The sequence below is a fragment of the Bufo gargarizans genome, chromosome 3 (genome assembly GCF_014858855.1).
Source record: "Bufo gargarizans isolate SCDJY-AF-19 chromosome 3, ASM1485885v1, whole genome shotgun sequence".
NCBI lineage: Eukaryota > Metazoa > Chordata > Amphibia > Anura > Bufonidae > Bufo > Bufo gargarizans.
The window spans coordinates 20,398,114-20,411,739 of NC_058082.1; the positions used below are offsets into that span (position 1 = coordinate 20,398,114).

The window sequence follows — 13,626 nt, forward strand, 5'->3', positions numbered from 1 at the left end:
CAGGACTCGGATTTTCAAAATCACCACCTTCAGGAAAACTACGTGACAAGGCATCAGCCTTGACATTCTTAACCCCAGGACGATAGGTGACAGTGAAATTGAATCTGGTGAAAAACAAAGACCATCTGGCCTTCCTCGGGTTCAATTGTTTAGCTGACAGCAGGTAAGCCAGGTTTTTGTGATCTGTGAACACCGTGATCGGATGAATTGCCCCTTCCAACCATTGATGCCATTTCTCAAAAGCCAACTTAATGGCCAGTAACTCTCTTTTCCCCACATCATAATTTCTCTCTGCGGAAGAGAGTTTTTTTTAGAGAAAAAGGCACATGGACGCTATTTACCAGGTGACGGGCCCTGCGATAAAACTGCTCCTACTCCAACCTCGGACGAGTCCACTTCCACAATGAAAGGTTGTGATACATCCGGCTGCACCAATATAGGGGTGGAAGCGAAGCATTCCTTAATCGCAGAAAAGGCTCTCAACGCCAAATCAGACCACACGAGACATCCGTCCCTTTCTTATTCATGTCAGTTAAGGGTATTACTATTGTCGAATAGTTCTGAATACATTTTCGGTAATAGTTGGTGAACCCCAAAAACCGCATAAGAGCCTTCAGATTTTCGGGTTGATCGCAGTCCAATACAGCACGGACTTTCTCTGGATCCATTCGAAAACCTGATGATGACAGCAGGTAGCCCAAAAACTGAACCTCGTGTACAGCAAAAACACACTTCTCTAATTTTGCATACAATTTATTATCTCTTAGGATCTGTAACACCTGTCTATCCTGATGTATCCCCACATCTGGAGAATAAATTAGAATGTCATCCAAATACACGACTACAAACCTCCCCACAAGGTGATAAAAAATGTAATTCACAAAATGCTGGAAAACCGCAGGAGCATTGGTCAACCCAAAAGGCATGACCAGGCTCTCAAAGTGCCCCTCAGGAGTATTAAAAGCCATCTTCTGTTCATCCCCTTTCTTGTTTCTAACCAGATTATATGCCCCCCTTAAGTCCAACTTGGAGAACACCTTGGCACCAACAATCTGGTTAAACAAATCGGGATTCGAAGGAAGAGGGTTAGGATCACGGACAGTATTCCGATTGAGTTCATGGAAATCCAGACATGGACGAAGACCTCTGTCTTTTTAACAGAAAGGAACCCTGCTGCCACTGGAGACATGAAAGGTCTTATGTGTCCTTTAGCCAAACTCTCGGCAATATACTCTCTCATGGCCAGTCTTTCAGGTCCACAAAGGTTATACAACCTAGATTTTGGCAACTTAGCTCCGGAAATAAGGTTGATCGGACAATTATATTCCCGATGCGGAGCGTAGGAAGGCGCAAGGGTCCGTCGTTGACGGAAGGTATGTGTCACCGAGGTTCCTGGCCTCGGTGAAGTAAGAGCCGGTATTTTCAGGTGTCAGCGGCAGCTAATGCTGATTGACACTTTGCTATTTTATATCAATGGTTTTTATTGATATTTTGGTCAGGAATACATCAAATACAACATAGGTTGTACAGACCAGTCAGCACATTTACAAAGCCATATTGGCAGTGTTGACCTAAGTCCGCAACTTAGGGCAGAAAATCATGAACATCAAACATACATACAAAACAAGTGGGGAGGGAGGGAGGGGATGTACATCTCTGAAGGTAAGTCCAGCAATTTCTCGTACAAAGATTCTCTCCTGACACAGAAGAGCTTAATTTTAAGGATTGTGTTACATATTTAGATTTACTCCAGGAGCTCCACACCTCTGCGAACTTTGAGAAGAAATGCCCGGCTCTTGCGATAGTTTTCTCATATCTATATATGTGGAGCCCCCTAAAGCCTGTTGTGGACGCTGATAGAACCTGCTAACAAGGTGACTGTTTTGTGCTTTGGACTTTCCTTTGTGTGAACGAACACTAAGACTGTCAATGTTGCTTTGTTTTTTTCATGTGTGAATAAACACTGAAGTTTTGTTTTACAAACCGTTTCTTTTGCCTCTGTTCTGCGTCCGCTTACCCTGCCTACCAGAGCGAATCCTCACAGTAGTTAAAGCAGAAAAAGATGTATTCAGACAATTGTCAATGCAATAATCACTTCAATCCAAAATCTGTCTAGCTTGCCAATCGATGGTTGGATTGTGCTTGTTTAACCATGGTAAATCCAGAACTACCAGAGCAGGGAGGCCCTCCAACACAAAACACGAGATACATTCTTGATGAAAGTCACCCACTCTTAATCGGATGTCATGCACCACTTGAGATAAACACTTCTCAGTTAGAGGTGCAGAATCAATAGCAAAAACGGAAATGTTTTTTTCTAATTCACTCGGTGACAACCCGTGCATCAACCGTGCATGCGGTTTTATGATTTGATATGCTTTTAACAAGAATGCGTTTGTAAGTAGAATAAACCCTTTAATATTCACAGAGTCTGACAATACTTCCCTATTTGTGCGAATCCTTGATCCCTATAGGAGTGTCCTGAAGAAAAGAGACACTTTCCTGGGGAGCTGGATGGTGTTTTCAATGTCCAGAGAGAAATAGCCTGTTGTGAGCGACGAGGAGATTCATATTGGTGTACAGCAGCGCGGTCTGTTTGACTTTATTGTTTTTATAGTATAAGACTTACCCACGTCACAGTTTGGACTGCAGCGCTGAAATATATAACGACGTATCATAGTTGCTTAGCATTTTTGACAAAATGTCCCTTCTGTCCGCAGAAAAAACACACTCCCTTCCTATTACCAGTATGCTTAAAAGCAGATCCAGGAGTAGCTCCCCCTAATTGCATGGGTTCGTCCCCAGACATAAATCCAGGAGTAGCTTCACCCAAAGTGTCAGAGGAGGATGATACAACATGTAATAGTACATCCTGAGAGTGGGGGCCCCTAGATCTCTCTCTCTCTCAGGTGTCGATCCATGCTTATAGCCAGAGACATAGCAGCCTTCAGGGACACTGGGGTTTCATGAAAGGCCAAAGCGTCCTTCAGCCTCTCTGATAACCCTTGACAAAACTAGCTACGGAGGGCAGGATCGTTCCACTCCGTATCCGTAGCCCAACTCCTAAACTCAGAGCAATAACTCAGTGGAACGATCACCCTGACGAAGGCCGCACAACTTGGTTTCAGGTAGAGAGGTCCGGATCATCATAGATAAGACCCAAAGCTTCGAAAAATTAATCTTTTCGGTTGGCAGAGAAAAATCCCTCTTAAGCAAGGAAATAACCACACCGACTCGCTGATTCTCATCCCCAGATGAGTGTGGACGTAGCCTAAAATACATTTTGCATGCCTCCCTAAACAAAATGAAATAATCACGTCCCCCAGAAAATCTGTCCGGGAGGGCAATTTTAGGCTCCAGATAGGCCTGGTCTCCACTACTACCACCAGGACCAACAGCCTGTGATCTCTGCATCTGCGAGATGGTCTTGCGGAGGTCAGCTACCTCCAAAGATAGCACTTGCAGCTGACCTGCCAGGATCCATGGTTGCACACAAACAAACATAAAATGACGGTTTTGGCGGTTTATAATGTCACACTTCGGTGTGGGAGGGAAACACCACACTGAGCATAGGGGGTAAGGGAGAAACGGAATCAGGCCTGAGAACTAGGGAAATAGACACCTCCTAGTAAAAACCCTAACCAAAATCCTGACTGACTACCAGTATGAACAAACCCCAAAGGTAGGTGAGTTCATACGCAGAAATACCTAGAGTCCTATCTAGCCCTATAGGACCCTGGTACTAATGGCAGGGACGAGACTACCTGTTCCTCCAAAAGGAAGGACGAACAGGAGTCTCCTTCAGGCCTAATACAGACAATAGGGAAATGCAACACACAGAACCCAAACAAAATACAAATGGGAAAGTAAAGACGTAACTTCAAGGGAGCAATAAAAGCACCAGGAACTCAGCCGAGATCCAACCACAATCTATCCAAAGGTCCAAACAGAAGCTATAAACCACACAGCATTGTGGGAGAAGTAACTATAAATAGAGAATGTTAAATTACCCTAATAGCCACACCTGGGGAAAGAAGGTGTGGCAAGCACCAGAAACAACACAGACGTCATTTGATCCAAACAGAAAACATGTCAGATCAAACCACGTGTTGCCAGTCTCACCGATCTTCTGCCACCTGTCTCGGGAACGTCCGTGACAATATAATGAAAAGGACTCCTAAGCTGGGCACTATAAGGGCTTGTGCACACAACAGTTGGGTGTTTTCTGGTCTGCAAATTTCAGATATGCAAAACATGGATACCGACTGTGGGCATTCCGCATTTTGCGGAACTGAACAGCTGGTCCATAATAGAACAGTCCTATCCTTGTCTGTATTGCGGACAATAATAGCACATGTTCTATTATTTTGCCGAACGGACATATGAACACAGAATGCACACTGGGTCATTTCCATTTATTTGTGGCCCCATTAAAGTGAATGGTTCTGCATATGGTCCACAAAAAACCCCCGGAACGGACATGGACAAAAAATACGTTTGTGTCCATCAGCCCTAATGGAGAAGATTCCTACGCTCGGCAGTATAATGGAGTGGTTACCTAAACTGGGCAGTATAATGTAAGGACTCCTTAAGCTGGGCAGTATAATGTAAAGGACTGCTAAGCAGGGCAGTACAATGTAAAGGACTCCTAATCTGGGCAGTATAATGTAAAGGACTGCTAAGCAGGGCAGTGCAATGTAAAGGACTCCTAAGCTGGGCAGTATAATGTAATGGAGAAGATGCCTACGCTCGGCACTATAATGGAGTGGTTACCTAAACTGGGCAGTACAATGTAAAGGACTTCTAAGCTGGGCAGTATACTGTAATGGAGAGATTCCTAAGTTGGACAATATAATGGAGTGGATACCTAAACTGGGCAGTATAATGGATAGGACTGCTAAGCAGAGCGATATAACGGAGAGGACTTCTAAACAGGGTGATATATTAGAGAGACTAGGCAGTGAGATAAAAATTACATAATGGGACTCAACATCTTTTCTTCTTTACTACAGCAGTCTGTGGGGTTAAAGCATGGATTCCCTTTAACAGTTATGATGATACCAAATATGTATGTATTATTTAGTGTTTTGTGGTATTAGATTAGTTTATTATTTAAAAAATGTATGTTTTTTTATTTTTTTATTAAAGAGGACCTTTCATGTCTCCAGACATGTGTGTTTACTAACTACTTGCACTCCCCATGTAATAACAATTTTGGAGCATCTATTCTTACAACTCTATGCTGTACCATTCCTCTGATATTTATACTAGTTATGAATGAGTTTTCAGCAGCTTGCAGTAAAGATACAGATGGGTGTTACCAGTTGGGGTGTGTACCTGCACAGTCTGACACCAGCAGCACTGATTGGACGGAGTCAGACACCTCCGCTAATGGTAACACCCAGCAATACCCTTACTGCAGACTACTGGCAATTTATTTGTAAATTCTATCAGGAATAAGACAGGGACAGCCCATCATAGAGCCATACGAATAGATGCTCCAGAATTGTTATTACATGGGAGAGTAGTTACTAAAACAGAGAAGTCAGGAGAGAGGACAGGTCAGGTCCTCTTTAGTATTGATCTGTATTATTGACCTATAATGTGCTAGCTTACGGTATGTCACATAAGTATCAACTATTATACCCAACTTATTCACTGACATGCCCAGCCCTGTGTAGCCTGATGCTGCAGTCTCGCTCCCTTCCGTCTATCCCCAACTTCTACCTAATCTGTGGAATGTACTGTATGTTATCTAGAGGTAAGGGACAGAGGGCAGTAATTGTGAATACAGGATCAGACTACACAGTGTCTGTTCTTATAGGAGCTGCAGACATGAAAGAAAATTAGGTTCCTACTGAAAACTACTGTATTTAAAAGGCTATGTGCACCTTTGACATGGAAAAATGATTTTTACATGTGCTAGTTTGAGTAAGAAAAAAGTTGCACTACGGTTTAGTCTACAGTCTAAATTCCTTCATTAATTTTCAGGGCCCCTGGTATTGAATTTTCAGCTTGCTCCTAGTAATGGACTTTTTTCTAGTGCGTGTGTCCCTACCAGTAATACATGCTGGATCTGTGTCTCCAGGTTGCTGCTGTCTGACAGACTGCATTGTGTGTGCTTACCTTCCTATCTACAGCTGCCCTCCTTGGATACTTTCTCCTCTCCAAAATGTATAAAGAAGAGCATTTAGAAACTTGCTTAAAGTAGCACTCCCACAATGGGCAACATATTGCACTGTATTCCTATAAAAATTATAGGCTATGGGATTTTTTTTTTTTTTCCAGTTGTTCATTTGCTTCCTAAATGCGAAATTAAAGAAGAGCTCCCACAAAAATATTTATTTTCTGTTAGAAAGTTGCATGATGTAAACTGTAGTGAATGTAAACTTCTTACCAGTGACTTTATTTGTGAGTTATAACCTCCCTCCTGATCCTCAGCTGTGTCATGTGACCAACTCTCTGATCTCCGACTGACACAGGACAGGAAGTCAGTTTCTTCTCTATACTTCCCTATGAGACTGGCATTGAGGCTCCCATAGGAATAGATAGAGAAACTGGCTTCCTGTCCATACTTAGGTGCTGTGCTATTTGGAAAGAAGAGTGCTGGTCACATGACACTGCTGAGGATCAGAAGGGAGGTTATAACTCACAAATACAGTCTCTGGAAAGAAAATTAATTTCATTACAGTTTACATCATGTACCTATCTAACAGGTCAGAGAATACAAATTTTTGCTGATGCATACCACCCCGGCAAAGTCCCAAAGGACACCTTTTTGGTAGGTGAATGGAACCCCATGGATACATTTCACATATACGCCGAGCAATTGTCCAGGCGTTTACATTGCATATGGGGCTTAGACACAATGTGCACAGCGCCTAAGTGAGTGAGAGCCAAATAAAATAAAGACATTTTAATGCCAAGTCTAGAGTGGCTGAGAATTTTCAGACTTTCATATGCAGACTTTATGTCATGCACCTCTGGAATTTTCTTAACACTGTTTAACTGTGCATTAATTTGCTGTGTGTGTGAATGTTCCTTAAAGGGGTTGTCCGGGTTCAGAGCTGAACCTGGACATACCCATAATTTCACCCCGGCAGCCCCCTGACTTGAGCATTGGAGCAGTTCATGCTCCAATGCTCTACTTTGCCCTGCGCTAAATCGTCCAGGGCAAAGGCTCTTTTGTTTACAATCACACACTGCCGGGCTAAGGCTTCCGCCCGGCAGTGTGTTCGGTGACGTCACTGGCTATGATGGGCGTGCTTTAGTGCTGCACTAGCCGTTTTAATGGCTATGGCAGCGCTAAAGCCCGCCCATCAGTGCCGGTGATGTCACCGGGCTTCCTGGCAGCCCCATGGAGAGCCCGGTACGTCACCAGATCTCCAAAAAATGCCTTTGCCCTGCTCCATTTAGCACAGGGCAAAGGTGAGCATTGGAGCAAGAACTGCTCCGATGCTCAAGTCAGGGGGTCTGCGGGTGAAAATGGAGGTATGTCCGGGTTCAGCTCTGAACCCGGACAACCCCTTTAAGATGTCTCCCACCCCCTATAGACCAGCAATCCAATGCTTTGTGTGTGTGGAGCCGCCTGTCTACATCATCTCATTGCTACCTTGCAGGGTAATGTTGGCTCAGAATCGGTCCGTGTTGCGGAGGCAGCTCTCAAAAATGTCACCTCAGCGATAAAGAGAAGCAAATCTACAAGGGCAACAGCAAGTCATGACAAATGTTTTCAGACGTGCAAAGAAATGACTTTACTAGTACGAGATCAAAAATTCAACATGTGCAGTAAGTACATTTTGTGACCTACAGTGTCTTGAAGAATGTATACTACAGTACATACAGTAATGCCTGTTGTGCCCAGTGTAGCCACTATAAATGACCATAGTATACGCTGTACGGTATATCACATGCCACCATTTACCAGAACACAATGGCTGATTATGCTTCAACTTCCATTTTTCCTCTCCAGGTATCCCCACGTTTGCCCCTCACCTCATATACTTAACATTTGGACTCCGTCTCACTTGGCACCCCCTTTTCTCATCTATCCCCATTGTCTTCTTGGCCCAATAATTTTTGGATTATATTTTTGGATTATTTTTCTTCCCATTGTTATAACCATTGTTGGTCTCCTCAATGTGCTTCATTATGGTCCCTCTGACATGGACACCTACGTAGTGAATTCTGTCTTGCACCCACCCATACTTCTCCTGCTCTTTGCTTAGGGAGTCATACAGTATAGCTGCAGAATCAGACAAGCCCACCAGAGCATGGGGTATGGTCAGCTAGGCCCAGGTTGTAGCTGAGGGGGGCTGGCATGGTACTGCTTGCCAGAGAGGACACCAACAAGCCTCTGCCATGGTCGAGGTATTTACAGAACTAGGACAGCAAACTAAGGGGTCATTTACGATCACAAATACGCCTATCTTAGACATATTTCTGGCGTCGATTGTGGCGCAAAGGCTATTTGCGCTGCAATCTGCAAATTTTTCCCACTCATGCCAGGTCTAAAAAAAAAAAGGGTGCAGCAGGGGCAGGTCGGTAGGCCCATCTCATTTATCATTTTCTACACCCATAGGCGTAGAAAATTGTCTAAATCTATGCCCGCAAGGAAGCTGACATAGATTTAGACAGGTGGTGGATATGCCATATATATATATATATAAGTTATGTAGAGGTCGGTGCCAGCGCAAGGGGTATTAAGACTGGTGTCTAAAATATTGGTCTTAATAAATGACCGCCTAAATCTTTACCTTAGGGCTCATGCACACGACAGTATTTTTTCACAGTCCGTAAAACGGGGTCCGTAGGTCCGTGATCCGTGACCGTTTTTTCGTCCGTGGGTCTTCCTTGATTTTTGAAGGATCCACGGACATGAAAAAAAAAGTCGTTTTGGTGTCCGCCTGGCCGTGCGGAGCCAAACAGATCCGTCCTGAATTACAATGCAAGTCAATGGGGACGGATCCGTTTGACGTTGACACAATATGGTGCAATTGCAAACGGATCCGTCTCCATTGACTTTCAATGTAAAGTCAGGAGTCCCTTTTATACCATCGGATTGGAGTTTTCTCCAATCCGATGGTATATTTTAACTTGAAGCGTCCCCATCACCATGGGAACGCCTCTATGTTAGAATATACCATGGCCACCAGTGATATAAATACAATAGAGGGAGGGAGGGGGGCCGCACTGGCCACCAATGAAATTGAAACTGGGGAGGGAGGGGGGTCTGCCCCCTGCTGCCTGGCAGCCCCGGATCTCTTACAGGGGGCTATGATACGCCCAATTAACCCCTTCAGGTGTGGCACCTGAGGGGTTAATTGTACGGATCACAGCCCCCTGTAAGAGATTGGGTGCTGCCAGGCAGCAGGGGGCAGTCATGTACACAGTTCGTAGTATATTCTAACTAGAAGCGTCCCCATCACTATGGGAATGCCTCTGTGTTAGAATATACTGTCAGATCTGAGTTTTCACGAAGTGAAAACTCAGCTCTGAAAAAGCTTTTATGCAGACGGATGTTCGGATCCGTCTGTATGAAAGTAACCTACGGCCACGGATCACGGATGCCAATCTTGTGTGCATCAGTGTTTTTTCACGGACCCATTGACTTGAATGGGTCTGTGAGCTGTTGTCCGTCAAAAAAATAGGACAGGTCATATTTTTTTGACGGACAGGATTCACGGATGCGGATGCAAAACGGTGCATTTTCAGATTTTTCCATGGACCCATTGAAATTCAATAGGTCCGCGAAAAAAAACGGAAAACGGCACAACGGCCACGGATGCACACAACGGTCGTGTGCATGAGGCCTTACTTGAAGAAAATCCTAGCTATGCTCCTGCAAGACCCTGGCATGATAATGGACCCCCGCCACAACTAGAATAGAAGGAACCTGTTCTATATAACTGAATGGTTATGTATACAGTGCTGCCCATAATTATTCATACCCCTGGCAAATTCTGACTTAAAATTACTTTTTTTCAACCAGCAAGTAATTTTTTGACGGGAAATCACATAGGTGTCTCCCAAAAGATAATAAGACGATGTAGAAGAGGCATTATTGTGGAAAAAAAAACATTTCTCAGCTTTTATTTACTTTTGAGCAAAAAGTGTCCAGTCCAAAATTATTCATACCCTTCTCAATAATCAATAGAAAAGCCTCTATTGGCTATTCCAGCAATCAAACGCTTCCTGTAATTGCAGACCAGCTTTTTGTCTCCACAGGTATTTTTGCCCTTTCATCTTTAGCAATGAGCTCCAAATCTTTCAGGTTGGAGGGTCTTCTTGCCATCACCCTGATCTTTAGCTCCCTCCACAGATTCTCTATTGGATTCAAGTCTGGACTTTGGCTGGGCCGCTCCAAAACGTTAATGTTGTTGTCTGCTAACCATTTCTTCACCACTTTTGCTGTGTGTTTTGGGTCATTGTCATGCTGGAATGTCCACTGGTGCCCAAGGCCAAGTTTCTCTGCAGACTGCCTGATGTTGTCGTTGAGAATCCTCATGTATTGCTCTTTTTTCATGGTGCCATTTACTGTGATTAGGTTCCCTGGTCCATTGGCTGAAAAACACCCCCAAAGCATTAGGCTCCCACCACCATGTTTGACAGTGGGGATGGTGTTCTTTGGGTTGAAGGCTTCTCCTTTTTTACGCCAACGTGACACTTTTTTCTCAAATATAAATGAAAGCTGAGAAATGTTTTTTTCCACAATAATGCCTCTTGTACATCGTCTTATTATCTTTTGGGAGACACCTATGTCATTTCCCATCAAAAAATTACTTGCTGGTTGAATAAAAGTAACTTTAAGTCAAAATTTGCCAGGGGTATGAATAATTATGGGCAGCACTGTACATGTGTAAAAAAGAGCGGGGTGGCACTGCTCATCCTCCTCCACTAACAGACACCCAGGATCAGCCGTGACCGGAATTTAACAATACCTCACTACTAGCGGTGCTCTGCCCACGGCCGTCGCCACAAGTGTTTTCCTGCAGTGTGTGGTCCGCCCTACGCCTGTTATGCTTTTACCATTAGAATAAAGAATAATCACTTCACATTTCGGTGAGTGCCGCCCGATCTTTCCTTCATATTTGTTTACTGGAGATAATAGTCCAAGATCATGATGACAGAGTCCCTTTGAAGAGGTTGCTGTCAGCAAGATCAACCCTATTAAACCAGGCATACTGCCTGGGAGGGTTGATCCTGCTGATTAAAAGTATACCTGTCTTGTGCAAATGAGGGCTTCAGTGCACCGAGGGGCTTGGCCAGCACTGGAAAGTTGAGATGCAAGCCCCACCCCGTGATGCGAAGCTCCCACTTGCATAAAGACTAAGGCCTCTTTCACACGGGCTTCCCGGATTTGCTCCAGATGCGCCCCAGGTGCATTGCGAGAAAGCCGTGCGAGTGCGCACGTAATTTCAGTCAGTTTGCGATTGCGTTGCGTTGTTCAGTTTTTATTGCACGGGTGCAATGCATTTTGCACACGCGTGATAAAAAACTGAATGTGGTACCCAGACTCGAACCCGGACTTCTTCACTGAAGTTCTGTAAGTGTTCTGTAGATTTTATTATTTTCCCTTTTAACATGGTTATAAGGGAAAATAATAGCATTCTTAATACAGAATGCTTACTAAAATGTGGCTTGATGAGTTAAAAAATAAAAAAAAAACATAACTCTCCTTATCCACTTGTTCGCGCAGCCGGCGTCGTCTTCTTTCTTCTTCTTTCAGGACCTACAAAAGGACCTTTGATGACGTAATCGCGCTCACCACGTGGTGACATCACCGCAGATTCTTCTGAATGAAGATAGAAGATTTCTTCATCAAAGGTCCTTTTGCAGGTCCTGAAAGAAGAAGAAAGAAGACGATGCCGGCTGCGCGAACAAGTAGATGAGGTGAGTTAATTTTTTAAAAATTTTTAACCCCTCAAGCCACATTTTAGTAAGCATTCTGTATTAAGAATGCTATTATTTTCCGTTATAACCATGTTATAAGGAAAAATTATAAAATGAATAGAACACCTAACCCAAACCCAAACTTCAGTGAAGAAGTTCGGGTTTGGGTACCACACTTAGTTTTTAATCACGCGTGTGCAAAACGGATTGCACTCGCGCAGAAAAAACTGAACATCAGAACAGAATCGCAGTCAAAACTGAGTGCAATTGCGTGCCTACTTGTGCAGGTTTCCCGCAATGCACACGTGACACATCTGGAGCAAATCCGGGACGCCCGTGTGAAAGAGGCCTAAAAGTCATTATTCTTTGGAAAGCTGAAGTGATTTTCACAAGACTATCATTTTAATCAGCAGGATTAACCATACCCAACAGTATATCTGGCTTAATAGAGTTGATCCTGCTGAGAGGTGATCTTTACACACGTGGGCAAAATTGTTGGTACCCTTCTGTTAAATAAAGAAAAACCCTCAATGGGCACTGAAATAACTCCAAACTGACAAAAGTAATAATAAATAAAAATTTACTGAAAATCAGTTGATAAAAATCAGACATGACTTTTTAATTGTGGTTCAACAGAATAATTTATAAAACAAACTAATGAAATGATCCTGGACAAAAATGATGGTAGCCTTAAAGGGGTTGTCCAGGTTCAGAGCTGAACCTGGACATCCCTCCATTTTCACCCCGGCAGCCCCCCTGACATGAGCATCGGAGCAGTTCATGCTCCGATGCTCTCCTTTGCCCTGCGCTAAATTGCACAGGGCAAAGGCATTTTTCTGAGTTCCGGTGACGTACCGGGGCTCTCTATGGGGCTGACAGGAACCCCGGTGACGTCACCGGCACTGATGGGCGGGATTTGGCTCTGCCCTAGCCAGTAAAACGGCTAGGGCAGAGCTAAAGCCCGCCCCTCAGAGCCGGTGACGTCACCGAACACACTGCTGGGCGGAAGTTACCGCCCGGCAGTGTGTTATTGTAAACACAAGAGCCTGTGCCCTGCGCGATCTAGCGCAGGGCACGGGAGCGCATCGGAGCATGAGATGCTCCGATGCCAGGCTCAGGAGGGCTGCCGGGGTGAAAATAAGGGTATGTCCGGGTTCAGCTCTGAACCTGGACAACCCCTTTAACTTAATATTTTGAGGCAATCACTGCAATCAGGTGATTTCTGTGACTCTCAGGCCTCATTCACATTTCCATGTCAGTGTCAAATCCGTGAAAAAAAAGCTTACGTGTTTCATCTGGGAAGATGTCCGTGAAGGATCTGTGGTTGGTCCGTGTGTCCGTTTTTACCATCCATGTGTCATCCGTAATTCACTGACGTTGCTCAGCTGAAAATCAATTTCCAAAGATCAGTCTTCAGTGAAAAACGGACGCAACACAGAATGCCTTGATAGTCTTGAGATTTCATTGTACCCGGCACAAAGTCAAGACACTCTGTGCTAGATTCAGCAAAGCAGCCCCAAAACATAACCGAGCCTCCTCCATGTTTCACAGTAAGTACAATTGTCTTTTCTTTCTATGGTTCATTTTGCATCTGCGAACATACAGCTGATGTGACTTTCCAAAAAGCTCCAGTCTCATCTATCTTTTGTCTCATCTGTCCAAAGGACATTCTCCCAGAAGCTTTGTGGCTTGTCAATATGCATTTTGACAAATTCCAGTCTAGCTTTTTTATGA

General features: G+C 44.1%; 1 protein-coding gene across 1 annotated transcript in view; it reads left to right on the forward strand.

Moving 5' to 3' along the window:
- The window catches only part of ANGPTL5 (angiopoietin like 5), a 68,671-nt gene that overhangs the window by 14,111 nt on the left and 40,934 nt on the right, over positions 1 to 13,626 (forward strand). The window contains exon 2 of the mRNA XM_044287676.1: positions 7,620 to 7,788. Coding sequence (XP_044143611.1) covers positions 7,620 to 7,788 — 169 coding nt within the window. The remainder of the gene's footprint in view (positions 1 to 7,619; positions 7,789 to 13,626) is intronic.